General features: G+C 36.6%; 1 protein-coding gene across 5 annotated transcripts in view; it reads right to left on the reverse strand.

The window, feature by feature from the left end:
- Nucleotides 1–20949, reverse strand: part of RELCH (RAB11 binding and LisH domain, coiled-coil and HEAT repeat containing) — a 73770-nt gene that overhangs the window by 10141 nt on the left and 42680 nt on the right. For 2 of the 5 annotated variants that reach the window (XM_079301623.1, XM_079301627.1), the window contains 16 exons: nucleotides 19693–19783; nucleotides 15982–16053; nucleotides 15044–15184; nucleotides 14381–14545; nucleotides 13547–13694; nucleotides 11578–11734; nucleotides 10906–11029; nucleotides 10151–10199; nucleotides 9686–9765; nucleotides 8814–8920; nucleotides 8154–8253; nucleotides 4294–4376; nucleotides 3303–3366; nucleotides 1586–1724; nucleotides 1123–1239; nucleotides 132–220 (listed from right to left, as the gene is read on the reverse strand). In XM_079301623.1, the coding sequence (XP_079157749.1) occupies nucleotides 132–220; nucleotides 1123–1239; nucleotides 1586–1724; nucleotides 3303–3366; nucleotides 4294–4376; nucleotides 8154–8253; nucleotides 8814–8920; nucleotides 9686–9765; nucleotides 10151–10199; nucleotides 10906–11029; nucleotides 11578–11734; nucleotides 13547–13694; nucleotides 14381–14545; nucleotides 15044–15184; nucleotides 15982–16053; nucleotides 19693–19783 (1726 nt within the window). Of the gene's footprint in view, nucleotides 1–131; nucleotides 221–1122; nucleotides 1240–1585; nucleotides 1725–3302; nucleotides 3367–3548; nucleotides 3632–4293; nucleotides 4377–8153; nucleotides 8254–8813; nucleotides 8921–9685; nucleotides 9766–10150; nucleotides 10200–10905; nucleotides 11030–11577; nucleotides 11735–13546; nucleotides 13695–14380; nucleotides 14546–15043; nucleotides 15185–15981; nucleotides 16054–19692; nucleotides 19784–20949 lie in introns of those variants that run through there. The other 3 variants (XM_079301625.1, XM_079301624.1, XM_079301626.1) reach the window with 3 other exon arrangements.

Genomic DNA, 20949 nt, shown 5'->3' on the forward strand with positions numbered 1-20949 from the left:
CTTTATCAAAAAAACCTCAATGCCATGAGCATACCACTTAGGAGCAGTCTTCCTTACCTTCTGGTTTTAAACACCATCACATTTTAACTTCTGCCATCTACATTTCACACTCAGTAAACATAGCTGCTCACCTCATGCTCTGGAGAGAGATGTTCCATGTCGGTTCGTAAACACTTCAGTCCTGGTAGAAAGTGATTGACCATTAAATCCTCTGAAATAACTAAACCCCAGGTTGTTAAGGTATTGTAAGGATTGACTTTTGAAATTATACTCTTTTTCTGTCTTCCAATAATGTTGTTTGATGGAACAAAAGGGCAGCAGCAAAACTAAGAAAATGGAACAGCATTTGACATTTCATGACTAATAAAATGGGAAAAAGATCTTCAACATATTTAACATCATGTGTTTCATACCTCTATACAATTATTTTAAGATTTTTTTTCTTGATTTATTGATTAAGATCAAGAGTGCTGTGCTTTGCATTGGTACTAGAAAGGTGTTGGTAACACACCAATGCTTAGACTACTGCTGAGCTGTGCTGGCACAGCATTGGTGCTATTTCTCAATATTCCCCTCCATCAGTAGGCTGGGGGAGAGCACACAGCCTGGACAGCTGACCCAAACTGACCAGAGGGATGTTCTATACCTATGATTCAGATATAAAAACTAAGAGAAAGTGGTAGTGGCAAGGCAGGAGACCATTTGTTACTGTGATGCTTGTTTTTTGGAGCAGCTGCTACATGTGCTGAAGCCCTGCCTCCTGGGGAATAGCTGGACATTGCTTGCTAATGGAAAGTAGAGTAAATCTTCACTTTTGCTTTGTCTTCATGCATAGCTCATGCTTTGTTAAACTGCCTTTATTTTGACACGTGAGTTTTTCCTCCACTGGATTTTCTCCCCCACCCTCACCCATCCTGATGAGGAGGGGAATGGAAGAGGCTTGGTGGGCACCTGGTGTCCAGCTAATCCATGATATTCACCATTTCTGAAAACCTTCCCTTTATGCTGAATAGACCACGTTTTGCAAGACAGATTCAAAGACAAACTTAGTTATTTCTCTAATATTAAATTTCTCTCACCACCAGAGAAACAACAGCCAAACCTCCCCTGAAAAAAGGATACAACAACAGGAAAGAGCACTGTAGGACTCAAACAGGTGGGTAGCGATATCCAGTCTCTTCGAATCAACAGATTGCTGGTTGTTGACCAAGGCTAACTTGTGCAAGTGTGGAATAACAACTGGAAAAGTAAATACAAGAATAAGTATTTGAAACTGCTTTCCACAGACTTGTTTAGCATTAAACAAGTGCTAAGTGGCACCGGCAGGCCACCTGAAACTTCACACATCAGCATGGAATAAGAACTGCAAACAACTGCTTTTGATGGGATTGCCCTTGCACATTTAATGGATTGACTCAAACTTGAAATAAAAAATTGTGGTAGCACCACCTAAAATAACAAGGTACCTTGGAGTACCTCTGAAATAATAAAGAGTTTACAGAAAAGAAAGAAAAACCCCATCAATGTAAGCAGCATACCTATTGGACAGAGAGGAAGACTGCATCTTCCCATGGATACAACTTACATTCATCTCTAAATCTGGGCTCAGCGTTAGGTCCAACTCTTCCAAATGTTTTTATGATTTCTGTATGTAAAGAATGTTGGTCTTGATACTGAGGGTCCTCCAGAAAAGATGCCAGCTGCATTTTTACTCTCTCCAGAAGCTTAAATATTCCCAGAGAAATAGGAAGAAGACAAAAGAATGAAGATGCTAGAAAGTGCTATGATCAGTTCAGAGCATGTTTACAATCTTTTGCATTTCAGGTGACACATTGTGGACTTTCCTCCAACTTACATATTTTTTCTAACAGGATGTTTCAAACTCTTCAATGCACCTCTATGTTTTAAAGATTTTAATGTTTTAAAGACTATTACCAGGGTTTTAATCTGATATATCTTTTAACAACAGACAAGTATTCCCATATAGCTGATCTTTCCTCCTGAGGTTTCCTTGAGTCTGATACTCCCTTTTTTTTTACCTGCTATTACAATTTCCCCTCTTACTATTAATAACTACATAGTTTTCCTGCTTAATTAGAAACCAATTAATGGCATTTTTGTAATGTATCTCAATCTCAATTAATTTCATAATGTATCTCAATTAAATGAATTTTTTTCTTTTACAGATGACAGAGATGCAAAAGTAACCACATAAAACCAACGGAACTAAAAAGATTTCTTCAACTAAAGGCTAGAAAACCAAAAATAAGATGAGATTGGTATTTAATTTGGATTCAAAGTTGAAAAAAATAACAGTTTATAATATATTTTGGAAGGTGCTATCACCTCAGTACTCTAAGGCTTATTATAATTAGTGCAATGGATACAGTAATTTCTGTGTGGTAACAACACAATATTCTTCCCAACTGATTATAGGCATGCATTCCAAGCTACAAAATTCTGACTTTTTCATCTTCCAAGTACATGTGAGTCATCACTGACTTGACTCACATTACTCACATTTCCTCAAACACATTCTTTTAGAATATGTTGAAATTACGGGAAGAATGCAAACTCTGCAAAAAGCTGTGAGGACTAAGAGAAGAAATTCAACTGCACAGTTGTTACATGGAACAAAATCCGATTTTTTACTGCTTACAGCAGAATCCTGACTGTCTTCAGAATTCTTATCTATTACCATACTATCATCATTGAAAAAACCATGGAGGACTTGGATCTCTACATTATCTTCAAGGAATACTTTGCTAATGTCATGTCTTGCCATCTTGGACACCAAGGGCTAAACCAGCAGATATGACTGGAACAATAAGGGTCTTATCCTCTTCTAAAGTATTTGGGAGCCAAGCAGGACACCCTAAAGCATGTAAAACAGTAATATACAATAGTACAATATGTGGATGTTTTTGGTCACCATTTTAAAATGGAACTATTTCAGCTGGAAATAATGGAGTTAGATTTCACAACTGTACTGGAGAAGTTTTTAAAAAACATTTTGAGCATGGGATTTCCCATCTTCAAGCACAGGCCTCCCCCTCTACTTATCTGTCTCTGTTTGTTTATGCTTGGTTGAGATTTAGAAGGAAATGTTTTTACTAGTTATAAGGGTTGGTTTGTTTAGGGAAAAAAAAAAAAGGCCATTGCAAAACCGGAAAGCACTTTGGAAGAGAATATGACAAAGAAAGAACAAAATAATTTATGAGTTGGAGTTGCCTTTCCTTTTATTCTGGATTTATCAAAATAAATCATCCACTTCTTATGCCACAAAAACACAGGTGTCTTACCTCTCTCTGAGTAACAGTCTCCATGATGGTCCCAAAAGCAGGAATTGTAGCAATCCTTACTGAACTACAATGGAAGAAAAGTGTCTTTAAGATGTATCCAACACCAAGAACAAAATTACTTAAATAAAAATTAAATAATTAGTACTTTTAAGTTACATTAGTTTGTAGCAATGATGAAAGAAAAAAAAAAAGCAGACCAGGAAAAAGCAGACCAGGATTAACTCAAGGTCTCAGTCTGAAACTCACAATTCAGGATCACTGGACAAGGTAACAAGGGCCGGAGCAACCCGCTTGTCAACTAATGCTTCACTCATGCCTCGAAGAGTCAGCTGTAAACCAGTCAACATGCAATAAAAAACGCTTTGGTAAACTGAAGAACTGGGTTAGCTGTGACTGAGGATGGGCAGGCAGACTCTTGGGGTTGTTCTTGGTTTAGTCACCCACACAAGACATTAAAGCCACTAGACTCTATTCATGCTGGAGCATCTGTTAGTACCAAGTTGTTAGTGAGATTAGCAAAGCATCCCTCCTTAGCTTGAAAGAAATACCACATCAGAATGTCCAGGAAATGAAGTGCCATGGCTGCCTATCAGAAATGAGATGCAGCCAAAAGTACTTTGCATTTCACTAATGCAGATGATACTTAATTTTGCAGTAGCAAAGCTGATAGCACAACAGAATAGTAGTATCCAGCTTTCTGCTAAAAATGATGTAAGCAAATTTGAAAACTGAGAATGTGATTAAATATAGAAAAAAAAAATTAAATTACATCGATTTAAGTTCTCTATTTAAAGTTTATTCAGCATTTTTATACAGTTTAATTCCAGGTATTGCAGTAAACCCTTTCATTTAGAAATATGAGATTTAAAGGTTACTTTGCTTTAACAGTAATTCAATTTTTGTTCAGCTAGATTAAGAGACATAACTGATGGTTACTTCTTTTTAAGTATTAAGAGGGATGCTAGGTATATAAGACAGTCAGGGAACTTACATTTCAGGGTCACTGGAGAGAGTAATGAGAGCAGGAACAACTCTCTGAGCTACCAGAGTTTCATGTACCCCCTTCACCAACAGCTGAATGGTCGGAGCAGGGGGGTATCACAGGTGATGCACGGAAAGAGTGAGCACAGTATCATGGGAAGAAGAACGGCACAACCAAGAGAGAGAAAGAAAAAACACAAAAAGCAAACCAAAATTAGAAGCTAAGCAAATACTGCTACACTAGAGCTTCATAAATGCAAAGGCATGAAGAAAGCTAAAGTGGTCTGGCAATCAGCACAAACATAAATTCAACAATACAATGTTTTCTTTATTTTCAGATATTTTAAAACTTGAACTTAAACCTTTAGCAAGTAATTGCATGTTTTATTTCAGATACTATTTTAATTATAAATAAAGTTATGTAAGTATGAAAGTGATGTCAATTTGAATTTGACAATTTCATGTAAATGCTGTTCCTAACTCAACACAACAGTATTTATCATAATAGGTGGCTGTCACGTGCAACACAGAAGTCCTGACTAGGCCAAATGTGTGTAGATTTCCCCACATTAAGTGATACATCTCACAGCTTTAACAATGAGACAAACAGCAACTTCCCAGCTGCCAAAATGTTTTCCTGAAAGTCATTCAGGACTCCTTGATATTTAACAACCATTTGAGCAGTATGCATGCTGGTCTGTGCAGGTAGACAATGGAGAATCCTTGAACTATCCATGAAATGTACTTCCTCAAGTCTTTTTGCAAACTAAGGAAGAGATATATTGCAGTGCATCCCAAACATTAAAAGACTGAAATCACAGTAAAATTCACTATCCATGAACACAACAAAAGTTGTTTGAATCCAGATGTTCCTAGGTGATTTTTTAACATGACCTATGAAGTTATACACAAGCATTTGCTGCATATGTTGCAAATGCCCTTTACACACTTTCTTCATATGAAAACCTACTAATTTTCAAACCAAGTTGCAAACTTCTTTCCTATTCAACAAAATGGTGGGTTTTGTCTTCATTAATAAAAAGAGGAAAGATTAGATACTTCCATTTTGTGTCCCATGTAAGGAAGTTTGTATGTATTTGCTGGTTTTAGGAGATGAAGACAAAAATCAGTAAGTTTATATGAGAATTATGAAATGTCTTTTTAATCTTTAACTATATTCTGATTACTCACATTGCATAATGAACACAAATTCTAAGCTTTTCCCTGGGAAAAGTAGTAGCTGTCAATATAGCAGTACCAAAACCAGGCAGTATTTACATCCTCTAACTAAGGAAGATTTTACATTCTGCTACTTGTTAGAGCATTCCTGCTTTACCAACTCTGAATTTAAACCAAAGTAAATTGTGAAAGATTGGAAGGAACTTGAGTTTTCAGAAGCTTCTATATAAAGCAGTTGTTCCTATTAAGCAACATTTGTGTGTGTGTGTGTGTGTGTGCATGCATGAGTGCACAGTCATGGAACAGAGTGTGGCCTCACACACAATAACTGGTGAAGGAAAAACAGGGGGAAGCTGTGTAAGAACATAAGATACTATTGCTGCAAAGCAAAGCACCTGGAGGGGCAAAGTTGCAACATCCTATACTTATTATTCAGAAAGTATTAGAATGTCAGTTCAACTACAACATTTTAACATTTATACATTTCACAATTATTTATACTGGCAACAACACCAAGTGCCAATCTGTTGAGTTCATGGGCTACTCTTCAAACAGCTGTTAAGGACATAGCTCACAGTTTGCTTATGATGGTTTTACTCTCATATACAGCTTTAGTAATTTTCACATTTATTAAAATAGAGAATTCTTATAATTTTCAATCTTGAACAAACAGGGACTTGAGTTCTCTTTACCAACCTTCATTTAGAGAAAAGCCTAGCAGTTATACAGTGCTATGAAAAAAACCCAAATGCTTGGGATTTTTATAATTAGTAAATAATTTAGAATGATCTCAGCTTTATTCCTGTCTGGTCTGCCACATTTCTAAGTATGGTAAAGCATGGTGAACAGATGCATTCCATCACACAGAAAATACAACATGCTTTATAATACAAGTGTCATTCTGAAGATGTGTCCCTAGCCCTGAACCCAAACAGACCAGCAAAGCTTATGCATAATTCAACTACGTGCTTCACGTTCAAATCAGAACAACAAAATCTGTTTGCATCAACATTCAAATGGAAAGCTGCTGACTAGAGACATTAATACAGAAGCAACAGGAACAGCTGGATGGGCAAAGCCATGGAGCAGCATGTAAGGTTAGAGTGAGAGACAATGTAAATTGTTATCTTTTTTTGAGTCCTCTAAATCATTACTTATACACACTACAGCTCAAAATAGTAGCACAAAGCTCCCTGCCCCAAAGGAGCAGAAAGGCCCCACATCATTTCTGTGTCCTTCCAACCCTTAACAGGCTGTAAAGGTTTGGTAAAGCAGCTGGGCCTACAATCTCTGTGCTCATACATCCTGCAGGTCATATACTCTTCATCAATCTTACAGTAGTGAAACCAGCTATTACTACCTCTTTGCACAGGTGACTTCCCAAATTTACATAATACCATGTATAAATATAATACCAATATGCTACTATTTTCAAGTAGAAAAGCATTTAAAGGAAAGCTGCTTAAGCTTGGGTAAAAATTGAAATATGCTAAGAAACAAGATATGAAATAGCATGCATAGACTGCCTAAAAATAATCAACGTGCAGCTGAATTTGAAAAGAAGCTGCAACCAAGACAACAGCCTGTTGTAACTGAGGTCTTCCACATGTGTGGCTAATGTTTATTAGGGACAAAAGCTTATTATTACAAATAGGATATTAAAAATGCTTTTGTGAGAGGGAAAACATGCAAATAGTTTTAAGGGTATCCAAAAATCACCATTTCCTTTTTAAAAGGAGGGGCAAGTAAAAACCAACCCAAACCAGAAAAAAAGGACATTGTTGAATGTTTTCAACTGGAGTCTCAGGATGGAGCTTGTTGTGGTTGTTTACTGCTCTCTCTGCTCTGACTTGCAGAGTGTCACTAAAGAAACCTGATGGATATGTTAAGTGTCCTTTTTTCAGAGGAAGACTTGAGGTTTGCATGTGCAAATGGATACAAGATGTCAGGTTCAGATAGAGGTTCCCTCCAGAGCTATCCAAATGAGACAAGTATGGAAGAAATGCACAAAAAAGAGAGAAGGAAAAAGTAAGGGTGATTAGAAATGTGTTTCTAACAGGCAGAGGACAAAAACTTCTCTCTTTGTTCAGCCAATGCAGTATGTCTTAAGAGTTTTTTGCATATGCCTTTTAAAATGAACATTTGACGAAACAAAGGCATGATGTGAAAATTTACTAGGTATACATTTCTTTAGTCTTTATTCTGATGAAAATTTATAGATGTTAAGGGAAAAATGAAGCTGCCATTATGAGGCAAGTAAAGTAACTGTAAATTCTTTTAAAATTATTTCAATTTTCATAAAAAATACAAAATTGGTTACATGTGTCTTCACCACCATATCTGGCACAAAGAAAACTAGTTTGAATTACAATGCAAGTGCATTGTATGAGAATACACAAGACCTACTGAAAATGGTAAGTGGTATATTAGACTACTGATGATGTGTTGAATAGCAAAAGCAGAAGTTAGAACTCAGAGATGCTTGCTCATAACCTATAGACAGGTGTGCTGTTGAACAGAGAACAGATACAGAAACAACTGAACAACGACCTCCTGCTCCATCACACAGTACACAGCTTATTTAAGTTGTTCATAATTATTAAGAATGTAGCAACATTGTCTGATTGATTCCTGTTTTAAAAAATGAACTCTAGTTTTAAGAAAGTGAAAGCCAGTTTGAGTAACACTTACCTCAAACATTCTAGCAGCTGTACATCGAACAAGAGCAGAAGTATGGACAACTCCATACCACAAAACAGTTAACAGCAGCTCATGATAAGCTGGGTTTGCACTAGGAAAAAACAGTTGGGCAACTTAACAAACAAAAATGCTCTCAAGCCCTGGATATGTTCTTTACCTAAAAAATGCAGTCTTAAGAATTCCTTGTTCAACAAATATAAAACTCCAGCATTTATTCTTTCTGAAGGATACAAAATACTTATTCTGAAAGAATCACAACGTTGCAGTCTAGAAAATATGTTCCTTTTTAAAGTTAATTAACCCCAAGCTCAACTTTAAGAACATAATTTTCAATGAATTATTATACTGAATGCAAATACATATCTAGAACAAATGACAATAGTATAGCCAATACAAAATTAATTTCCATTGTATTTGCAATGAGTAATTTTTGTGGAAGTTTTTTGTTTGGATTTTGGTGTTTCTCTTTTACACTTCAAATTATTTTATTTTACTGCTACATTTTTAACCCTGAAATTACAGTTACACCAGGGAAAAAAAGCAAGTATACCCTTTATTCACCCAGCGCATTACAGTTACTTAAAATTCCAAATAGATTAGCAGCTTTTAATATAAACTTCTAACTAGTCAACCCTCAGATATAGTCTTTACCCTAGTTCCACAAAGGAAGCTTTCAGGCTATCAAGAGGAGCATGGGACAGTGAAAGCATGGTCATTACATCTTCTAGGAATCCAACTAACAGCTTGCGGTCTTCTTCCTGAAAGAAGGGAAGAAGGGAATACAGTGATGAATGTGCTGGAAGGACTGCTGAGGTTGTGATGGCAACCTACAGCTGCAGAGGAGACAAACTATGAAAAAGAACAAATGACATGAAGCACTTAACAATTTTCTTAGGAACTTGAAAAATGTGGTTAAAGAACAAGAGCCTTTCAAAGCAAACACACAAAGAGATTGTGTTTCATCAACTAAGCACATACTCATGTATAAGTTCTTTTATTAAAGAAACTTTTAAGAACAGTATTTAAGCACATTTATGACTCTGGAAAGTTTTAAGTCATAATCCACTAAAACTTTTAAGATTATGAAGAACCCCTTTTCCTGACAGATATGTATATACTAGAACTTGACTTCTTGCTGCAGGAGGATTAGGTAATATTTATAGTGTGTTTGCTTTATACTAGGTAAGATTACAATTTTAAGATTCCAACTAAGCTTCAAATGGAAGTTTACTTGTTTCAGTAAGTTTTGCACCATGATGTTTGTAAAGTTCAGAACTAAACGGCCAAGAACCCATTCCAGGAATAACATTAACAGAGTTTTGATAGAAGGATGTGGTAACATGGTGGCATCACCACCTGACTAGAAAACTTTGTTTGTAAATGTATTTACAGCTGCCCATTCATCTACTTATCTTCAGTGCACAAGTAAGGTTTCAACAAACATGGTAACATTTAGGTTCATTTTAAAAGTAAGTTTCACACACTATTATACATTTAACAAAGAAACAGAAACCCAAACCTACCTGAATATAACATGTAAGGACCCCTGTTGCATAGATGGGAACTGTGGCTTTTGTTAGCACTCCATTACCTGCTGTGGAATCTAACACAGTGAAGAACTGAGGTTTATACATACACAGGAGTAGAGAACATATGTATTATATATAGTAGACTTACATGGTGTATTTAACTATTATAGATTTAAACACCTTTTTATATATACATGAAGAATTTATAAGCATATATATGCATACATACACAAACATGCTTAAATAATACTCAAGGGCTATTTGGATTTGAGATTTTTATTTTACTTTGCACACAGTCAACAACTTGAGTGTTCAATTCAGATTAAGACTAGATTTTTTAACATTTCACAAAGATAACAAATTTGAGAACTGAAGCCTGAAACTGTTATTTGAACAAAAGACTGAAAATCTTTTTCCTGTTGCAGTTAAGATCACTTTATTTCAGTAAAAAGCACTTACCTATATTTTCCTCAGACAGTCTTAAGATTTCCTGGAACTGCGGTTTTACCTATGCAAAGGAGGATGAATTCCATGTAAGAAAACCTGTTACCAGTGTCAATTAACTCAGAAAAATAGAAAGAATTGCAAAACAACACCAAAAAAAAAAAAAATCCCCAAAAACAACAACCATCCCCTCTCTGGAGGCAGCATGTACCGCAATACAGAGTTTTATCTTTAGGTAATCCGGTCATGTTTGACAATTTCCCTTGAAGTATTTTTAAATTATATTCACAAGTTATTCTATTGAGAAAAATTATATTATTCCTTAATGAAAATATTTAGATACTACCTAGAGAAAATATTTCAGGCTGGGAAGGCATCAAGTTTTTAATCAAGTCAAGCTGGAGTATTTATATACACTACAAAGAGTGAAGAGTATGAAGCTCTGAAGAAATAAAGTTGTTAAATAATCAGAATTAGGACAATCTCTCCTACTCTATCATTCACAAAGGAAATATTAAGAATATAGTTTAAAAAAACCAATTTGTCCCTGGCTGGGCAAGATGAGAACGTCATTCCAAAATAACCAAACCCAGAAAAGGACACAAATAGAGCTCTAAAAATAGCAGGTTTAAATGTACTTATGGAATAGCATCAGTGAGACATGAAAATAAAAATGTTCACAAGGTGAGGTTGTCCTGACATACTGTAAATATAGAGAATATATGTTATCAAGGTACTCTTTATGTAGAACATTTAAGGAAATATCTTACCTTAGTATTTGTAAAAATTTTCCCAAATGTCCTACAAAGTCTCCAGAAAAATCTAGAGAACTCATGGACACAGGCAGTTGATGCTACATTGATCTTGCCAACTATTTCTATAAGCTGTGGTAGCCTAAAAATCAGGAAACAAAAGGATATTAAACACTACTGTGATGTTTTGCTTTTGTCCATTTACATTTGTTACAGATTTACTGTTTATATTTATAAATACATGCAAATACAGAGCACTACTGGTTCTAATAAATTAGCTACATGTTTTGTACAATTCCTGACCCATGAAGAATGCAAGGGTTTAAGTGCCAGAGAAGTCTGACCCACATTTTCAAACATCTGTTGCTATCATGAGATAGTCAGAATACAACAATCTTTACTTCACAAGACAATTAACCATACTGATGCAAAAACAAAAGAAACAAGGTTTCAGTACAAAGAGTTACCTACATGTTCTGCTAGACTTGGTATTTCCTAAATAAAATCAAAGGCAATTCAGTATGAAAAAAACCCCCTAAAATAAATTAAAAGTGTGTTCCTCTTTAGTAATTTTCAAATGTAATCATTCTTAGCATTCTTATATTTTGAAATTGTTAAATGCGACCATGCTTAGGAACTATCAGCTGACACATTTTGAAATTAGGTATGCTAAGAGAGAAATGAACTCACAGCTGATTGACTACCCATAGCAGAGTGTCCCAGCCTGTGGTGCCCTCGTGTTCTAGCTGATGGTCGTACAGCTGCAACAGCATGGCCAGCTGTTCTCGGCTTCCAATGATGACGGCGACGTCCTGAAGAGGCGACACGGGCCGGGGAAATCTCGTGACTGTAACAGCAGAGAACAAGCAACCGTGAACGAAAAGATGAAAATACCACGGAGGTGATGTCAGAAGCAACAGCTACAAAACTGTCAAACTCACCAAGTACCTTCTCTACAAGGTTATCAATTTGCTTTTTAAAAATCAGTGAGTTAAAATAATCTCTGAAGAGATTATGTAACCCTCGGTTAAAAAGAGAAAATACAGGGAGATAACATTATTATTGCCAGAACAGCTTGACTAAGATCAAACCCTGTCTGACTGACCTAGTGGCCCTCTACGATGAAATGACTACATCTGTGAACAGGGAAGAGCTACAGATGTCACCTGTCTGGACTGCTGTAAGGCTTCTGACAGTCTCCCAAAACATCCTCTCTAAACTGAAGAAATACAAATTTGATGGATTGGCTTTTCGGTGAACTAGATGCTCACATCTGGAGGACAGTGATCAATGCCTTAATGTCCAGATAGACATCAGTGACAAGTTGTGCCTCTCAGGGGTCCATACTGGGACCAGTAGTGTTCACTATCTTCACTAATGACACAGACAAAGGGATGGAGTGCCCCTTTGCCAAGTCTGCAGATGGTGACAAGCTAAGGGACAGGCTGCCATTGAGAAATGTGTCCATGGGAATCTCATGCAACTCAACAAGGCCAAGTAAAGGTACTGCACCTGGGTCAGGGCAACACCCTGTACTAAGACAGGCAGGGGGATATGAAGGCATTGAGAGCTGACTTTGGGGTTCTGGTGAGTGATAAAACTGGACATGACCCAGCTCGCATTCTGGAAAACCAACACCGTCCTGGGCTCCATACAAAATAGCGTGGCCAGCAGGATGAGGAAGGTGATTCTACCCCTCTGCTTCTCTCTCATGACACCACACCTGGAGTGCTACATCCACCTCTGGCATCCCCAGCACAGGAAAGACATGGACCTGTTGGAGTAAGTCCCAAGGAAGGCTACAAAAACGCAAACACAGAGCACCTTTCCTATGCAGAAAGGTTGAAAAAGCTGTGCTTGTTCAGCCTGGAGAAGACAAGGCTGAAACCTGAAATTTTGGAATTCCTAATTTAAGTAGTAACCACTCCCTGAAAAAGTGCTCATCTTCCAATTATTCAAGTCAGCTAAATGAGACTTACCATGGCATGTTTAACATTTCAGACAGTAATGTACCACTAGTTACTTTCCAAATTCTCCTTTGTTGCCCTTTCTTTGCATCTTAACACACAACACTATTATCAGCGTGTGACATCTTCAAAAAGTATTTGCAACAGTAGAAAATACTCCACAGGCTAAGATTGCTGATATAAGAGCAACTTTACCACGAGGCCATTCAGTCATAGAATGGTTTGGGTTGGAAAGCACCTTAAAGATCACTTAGTTCCAACCTTACTACCATGGGTGGGGATAACCTCCCACTGCTCAAAGCTCCACCCAGCCTGGTCTTGAACACTGCCAGGAATGGGACAGTCTTCTAGGATATTGCATAGATAGATAACAGATGGTGATGCTGCTGCATTATGCTGTGTTTTTCCCACTCCATAAATTTGTAAGAATTAACTGAAACTGAGGCCAGCCTTTCTGAGCTATTATTGGCTATTAATGGAAATTAGTTCTTTAGAAGCCTTTAGGAAGTACAATTAAAACTTTCTTTGCTTTCTAAAAGCTTCTTACAAGAAGTAGAAAACAATAGATGAATTTTTTTGTGATAATCAAGTATCTCAAGCATAGTAAGGGGTGCAAAAAGGAAGCATTACTTAAGAATTTTCTACAGCAGACCAATATGAAAAAATCCACAAATCAGAAATTAATAATTTACCTTCTATTTGTGGTACTTCTCCCTGAAGTTTAGCTTTGCTTGTAAAGGGTGCATTCTGTAGCACCAGTGCAAACAGCGAAGGAATCAACGACTGCAGGGCAGACAGATACATGTGCAGCTTATGTTCATCCAAGCCATGTTCTCCTTCCTGAAACAAACAATACATTAACTTGGAATTTTTCAGTTTGGATGATCTGTTCCATAGGTATGTATTCCCTGGCAAGGCATCAACACATCTGTGATGAGCTTCTACCCAGACACACTAATTATAAAGCAATTTAACCTAAGCATATTTTGTCACTTTGAAGTCACCACTACTCAAAAGATACAGGCAATACAGTCTTTGGCATTTAGCAGATCATGCTGATGAACAGACTGATATTTTGAAAAAACATTTTTCAGCACATTTTGGAACTATGGATCCTTTGCCTCAGAGACCAAGGCATCTAAACTGAATAAACAAGTCACCTGTACTCTGAAAGCAAGCATCTTCTTTCAAAGTGTTAGACACTTATCAGACACCCAACTTTTCCAGATCTTTCCAGAACTTTGAGATATCTATCAAATGAAAAGTGTAAACTGGATCATAACTGGAAATGACCTAACTTTACCATTCAAATCTACTTTCCTTGCTTTTGTAATAAAAATGGCAGTTTACTAAAATCTACACGATTTAAACATGGGGCAAATACTATTAGGCTATTAAAAAAACAGTATTAAAAAAGAGTATATTTAGTTTGGGGGAGGTTTGCTGTTTTTCTTGTTTTTCCTTCTTCCAAAGTGCAAGTACAGAACAAAGAAAATTCTTCAAGGTAGAAACAGCTGAGTACATACCCTGAGCAATTTTTCAATTTTATTAAGCAGTGTAGGTATAAGATGGAACTGTAAATTTCCCAGTTCTGTTGTCCAGGCAGCATAAGCAGGTAAAAATACCTGATGTGTTGCACTAACCACACGTTCTGAAGGGTCTCCTAAAGCTGAAAGCAGCAGTTCAAAACCCTGGTAAAAGACAGTAAAGATTGCAATTATTTCCCAAAAATTGATATACACATTTTATTACTCTGCCTTCAAAAATTCAAAGAGAAAAGTTCTTTATTTTCATTTATCTGAAACATTATTGGCAGCATTAAGCTGAACTCCAGGTAGGCTTTGTTGCAGCGAATGAATCTGTGTTAGTAAGTGATGATATCAAACTGGCTAATAATATCAGGTGGGCAGTGAAGCAGTATGCTCTTAAAGGCAAATGATCAACTATTAGCAGCTTTTATGTAATGTTTACACCTGAAATTCTAATGCTACTTGTAGGTTTTCTGTTTTGTCGTAGTGATATAGTAAAATCAACATTCATATAAATAATCAATTTAAAAAAATATCTGGAAAGAATTAGTAAAAAAGCAGGAATTGAAATACCCCCTGCTTATTATACAGCTCCCTTAATTATTCATGAAACATCTATAGAAAGCATTTTATATATACAGAACCCAAACCAAATGATACCTGTTGATATTTATCTGGATCATCAATATAGCCCATAATGATGCCAAGGCTTTTGATCACAGCTTCTCGTACCAGATCTGCCTTATCTTCCATTAGCATCTGTTGCAGCATGGAAAGTACTAATGAACTACGAATTTCTTTCTGTTTGTAAATGAGAAACATATTTGTTAAATCCAGTGAAACAAGAAATGTGGGTTTGTATCAACTATTACAAAAACTTTCCACTACTTTCAGTGCTCACAAACAAAATCCTTTCCTCCAACCATAAATTCCTTTATGAATATTACATGTTCAGTTTTCACATCAGAAGATGAATGAATGTAAAATGTCAGTAGCTTCATTAGAGAGACTTTTATCCTACAAAGCACAGAACTAAGGTCCTTTCATTCATATGGAACCAAAAGTAACTAACAGCAGTAAAACTACTATAGACCTAGACTTAAAACTAATCACTGCATTGCTAAATTGGAAGAATTTGGTTTTAATTTAAGTTCCCTCCCCCTGCCCTTTCTCTGAAGCTTCAAATTCTACTCTACCACTGACATAATTTCACTGCTTCTTGTAACTGGCAGCACTCTTGATGCAACATTCCACAGTCTCTGAAGAATGCTACAGTTGGGTGCCAATTCTTTTTCCATAGACTGTTTCCTTAATTGGTCCCAATTATCTTTTCTTTATTGCATTTTTACTGAAATGAGTATTCATATTGCTTTTAGAAACACTTTATAACTAGATTAACCTGTATTTCTTCATAACAAACTATCTCCTCCTTAAAGTGACTTAATGAATCTCATGTGTGATATAAAGTAGAAGACAATGTGACTGTCTATGCATAATATACATGTTTGGTAATTTAAAATGATAAAGGATGCTTACATTATGCATCAGATTTTTACCTTGCCTTCCCCAGCAGGTATTTGGAGTCTATTAATACTTACTGGAAGGTAAGGTGCTAGAGCTCCACAGGATTCTGCTACCAGTAGCCGTCGCTCTGGGTATTTGTGGTTGATCTGGTAAAGAGAAACAGATGGATTATTTGCTTTGCAGTAACCAGCATTCAAAATGTGGTTAGAATGAACTGCAATGGAGGGATGTCTCTGCACCTCTTTAATAAACACTGATTGAGCTCATGGAAGTTGCACCTGGGTATTAAGTAGCCTCAAATTCTTGCACTGAGGAATAAAGATGAGAAAGCTGTCCTACAAGACAGAGCTTATAGTAGGAAAAGAGTCAGAGAAGCACATATGTATATGAGAAGCATGTTTGTATATGCAATAAAAAGGAAAGCACTATATGGGCTGCTGTACTATAAAGAATCTGCATAACTCCTGAACTGGCATGACATGAAATACTTTGTCTTATGAAGCCTTTCAGGAGCACTGCTCCTCCAAGAGCTACACAAGTGCCCTCTAGTGCTCTGAGCCCAGTAGTGCAGCTGAGTCCAAAGAAGACACTTGTAGAAGCCTAAACACATTTGCATGCTATTTAAAATCATGCTCTCAAGTCAAGCATAAATATGTCACACCTCAAAAAAAAATTCATATTACCAAGAACCTCTTGATCCTGTGATATTTCCCCTTTCTATTCAAGAGTTGCTTGAAAATTCTGCCTTACCAATTTAGTATTTAATATTGACACTTCAGAATCAAATTTGCATTCTGGTGGAGCCAGATTTAGAAGTCTGTGTGATGGATGTAGAATGAAACAATGAAGTGTTTCAATATACTTTGTGAATAAGAAAAGTCTATGGTAAAATGCTGAGAGTAAAATACAATTTTTTTATGCTGTCAGATAAAATAGGATATGCACCATTTGGTGCATCTGTTTCTTTCTTGCTATGCAGTGCATAGCCTTGGTGAGGCAGCCACCTCGCTGTGAAAACAGACAGTACTTACTGCCTTCTTTGTCTCTATCTTGAAAGACCAGCCTTCAGTAGTCTGAGGTCCCTAAAATCCGTGCCAAATTCTGGCATAAGGAAGACCTTTGGCAGAAAACTAGCAGGATGGGAAACACTTGAAGAAATTGGACATAACATTAGTCTGTGGGCCCTGATGGGGAAGTACCCATGAGTGCACATGGATCTGGCTGATGTCATTGCAAGAACACTCTTGACAATTAACAAAGTGTTGTGGAAACGAGGGATATTCCTGAGGACTGGAAGAAAGCAAATGTCACTGCTACCCTCAGAAAGGGCAAAACAGAGTAAAACACAGGCCAGTCTTCCTCACAGCAGCTCCTGGGAAGGTGTGGGAGCAATCAGCCTTACAAAGCATTTCCAAACATCCCAAGGACAAGAAGGCGGCTGGCAATAGCCAGCACATATTTACACAGAAAAAACAGCACAATCAGCCTGATAATTTTCTGAGATGACTGGCTCAGCACACTCAACAATGATGCCTGACTCTGACCGTTCCTGTATGAAATGACCAAGAAATCTCTCAAGAATTAAGTGTGGAAAAGATGATTTCAAAGAGACTTCAATGAACTTCAGGAATAAGCTTCAGGACTAAACTGAAATCTCAAGCATGGGTGACTATTCTTTGAGTGTGTCTATCATTACTTTGCATTCATTTGTCAGTGAAGCACCTATAATAATTTTTGGAAGTACGGAGACTTCATAGATGAAAAATACTATGAACAAAATTAAGAGGCTGTTTTAAAACCTACTGGGCTGTGAGGGTGGTGAGGCACTGGAGCAAGTTGCCCAGAGAAGCTGTGAATGCCCCATCCCAGAAACTGTTCAAGGCCAGGTTGGATGGGGCTTGGAGCCAGATCATCTTCTACGGTCCCTTCCAATCTTAACTTTATTACTATTCTGTAAAATCTTTGACTAATGTGCCATCTTCTCAAATGTAAATTCCCCACTGGCAAGAGAGACATTATTTTCTGAAGCTTTGCCTACCATGAGTGAAACAGCAGTGATTAGTTTCAGCTGGTTTGGGTGATCTGGTATGGCAACATAAATATCACCCCGATACTGCAGACATACTGGAGGAAGAGACTCGAATTTATGTCAGGTTTGTGTTCAGGGAAGATGAGTAGCCACTGGAAATGAAATGTAACTACAATGTTTATTACAATTTATTTTCTTTTTGTCTTTAGTAAGCAGTATTCCAATAACGGCTCACTAGTTTTGAGTGACCTTTTTAGCCGTCACAGAGCCTTCAACTAAATGGAGACAGTTACAAAATTTTACCTGCAAAAGAGCAGGTAGAGAGTTTACAAAGACTAGCCTGATAACTCTGAGCTCCACAAGGTATCAATGAAAAGGATAAATTTCCTGAAGGCCCAGTCCTTTGCATCTGTAAACAGATTTTGGTTGGAGATCAAGAGAATTGAATCCTTTTCATGATTTACACATCTACCGCAAAAAGTAGAAAAACATGTCTATACTAGAGTTCCTTCTACAAACTCAAGACTTGTGACAATAAGATTCAGCTAGTATTTCACTGGAAAAAATAAAGACCTGGTTCCAGTACAGCAAAGTCTGGCCAATTGCATTAAGTAGGAACACTATGATATATGACATGGCAGTCTGATATGCTGTACTGGTACAGTTGGACTCACTTCTCTTTTGCATCAGCAATTACCAAGAAGTAGATAAGGAAAATGGGCTCTTATTAAGGTAAGAGATTTTTTAAAGCACAGCTTAAGTTTCATGAGGACTTAGAAAAGAAAAAGTTGCTTACAAAATCAGGCAAAATACAGAATTCTTTGTATGGCTCCTTTCAAACTACTACTGTCACTTAATCAACAGATACATCAGTCATTCACAACAAGCACAAACGCTGCATATAATTCGTACTTCTACTGTCAGAAAGCATTAAGGCTGTTAAAGCTTAGACTTTATTGTGAAACACAGATTACTGTGTTATGCAAGGAACAGTAGAAAACTACCAGATCAGAAAGACTCTGCCATCAAAGCAGGCATTCCCACTCCGTCATGGCTTAGTTATTCATTGTCCTTTCAAGCGATGATGAGCTCCCTTTCCTTCACTATGGCAGGAAAATAGAACACACTTTCACCTGAACTCATGTTGTCCTGCTTCTATGCCTCAGATGAAACAGCAAAAACATTTCAGTTTGGTTGTTCAGTTATTTCTATTAATTTGGAGTATCTGTAAAAAAGACCACTGTGATTCTACAAGTGACATGCAGACTTCAGGCTCATCTTACAGGTGCCCATTTATGAGACTTGCCTATGAGTACTTTGGTCTTTGATTTTCTGTTTAAGAATTTAAACTAGCCAAAGTGTGGACACTGCTCCAGGGACTTAATACAACAATAAAAAAAAATCAACAAACAAAATCTTTGAATGAAAATGGATTTCCAACAGGCTGGAAGGTACAGTAAAGATACCTAGCTAGCAATATGCTACACAACACTGATGATGAACGCGTACTTATCTAGACTTCAATATAATAAGCTTAGTCAGGTACAAGCAGGTAACTAAAATCTCCAGATGATCTTTAATAAGTGTTCTGCTTCTGAGGTGTTTTTAATGTCAGATAAAAATATATATGGTAAGAACAAAGAACATCCCAATATTATTGAAAGTCAAACCCAAAACCTCCCACTTGAACAAATAAAACTCAAATTTAAGAAATTTTGACTCATTTTGGATCACAAAGCAAACAGTAATCAGTTACCTGCTCCCAACACTGTGGTAAAAGTTCAGCTTCTACACGTGTTGGTCCAACATGCCGGGCAAATGCCACGCACCCAGTCAGTATCATCTGTCTGAAAATATAAATTTAAAGCTTTAACCTGTTTATAAGGTTTTATAATATATATTCTTTAAGTTAGGAAAAGCACATGCTGATAGGCAACTGTCTGCTGTCAAGATTTCTCACTAAACACACTGACTTAAAGACTAAACATTAAATTGAAAGCCATGAATACCCGTGGTCATTGCAGGGTGGGGATTTGCTTACATGAACTTCAAATGTCCCTTCCAACCCAAACTATTCTATGATTTTAACTTGTTTTATATTCAAAATGTCTTTTCCAAAATCTTATAGATCCTCAACTCCATAAACCAGTCTGAAAATATCTGATTTAGGTATTTCTGATTTTCTAAAGTCTGAGACTGGGAGTCTCTGACTAAATTTCTCATTTAATTCTTAGTCCTGAACACTGTGATGCAGTAAAAGGATATAAATTACCTAATACTATCACACCACCAATATTTTTCTAAAGTAAATTGATTTTCTTCAGAAACATTTGTGAGATTTAATGAACTTTGTTCAGAGGAAGCAGCTTGTCTCTTTTATGATATAGTTTTGCAACATTCTAACATGTAAGACACAGTTATCTCCCACAAAATACTGGACTTCACTCTTGTCACAAATCTTCTAAAGCCCACTAAAAATGAAAACAAGTAATCAACCAGTAGTATCTATGATCATCTGTTATTTGCATTCATATTCTTGTATTTTTTACCTTTCATTAAAGTATGCAAGAAATTGCCAGTGTTCCATCTATTTCATAAGCACAGAGCTATATCTAAAATTTCAGTAAGATTGTACTAAACTGCAATTTGTGATATTTTATTTCATGAGTGTCTATCTTGCTAAGATGTTTTAACTTCTAATTTCCTGTAGATAGGATTGGAATAATACCAACTTTGCATGCAAATCACCAATTCTATTTACCTTTAGTGCCTACATGAACTCTTAAATACCCAGTTTCAAATGATAATGTGTGGACATAGACACAATTTTATCACCCCTCAGTAAGATTTGGACTACTCAGAGTTCATTATTTTTACTTTGCAAAATGTAAGCCAAAATTAATTTCTTAGCATTCTAGTGTCAAGTCTAGACTCCTAAATATTTTCTGTACCTATAATACCCCCTTAAGGTTGAAAGGCAGAGATTCTGCTGGTTATCTTTAAACCCCTTAGA

Source organism: Erithacus rubecula (assembly GCF_903797595.1).
Source record: "Erithacus rubecula genome assembly, chromosome: 3".
In the NCBI taxonomy this organism is placed as follows: Eukaryota; Metazoa; Chordata; class Aves; order Passeriformes; family Muscicapidae; genus Erithacus; species Erithacus rubecula.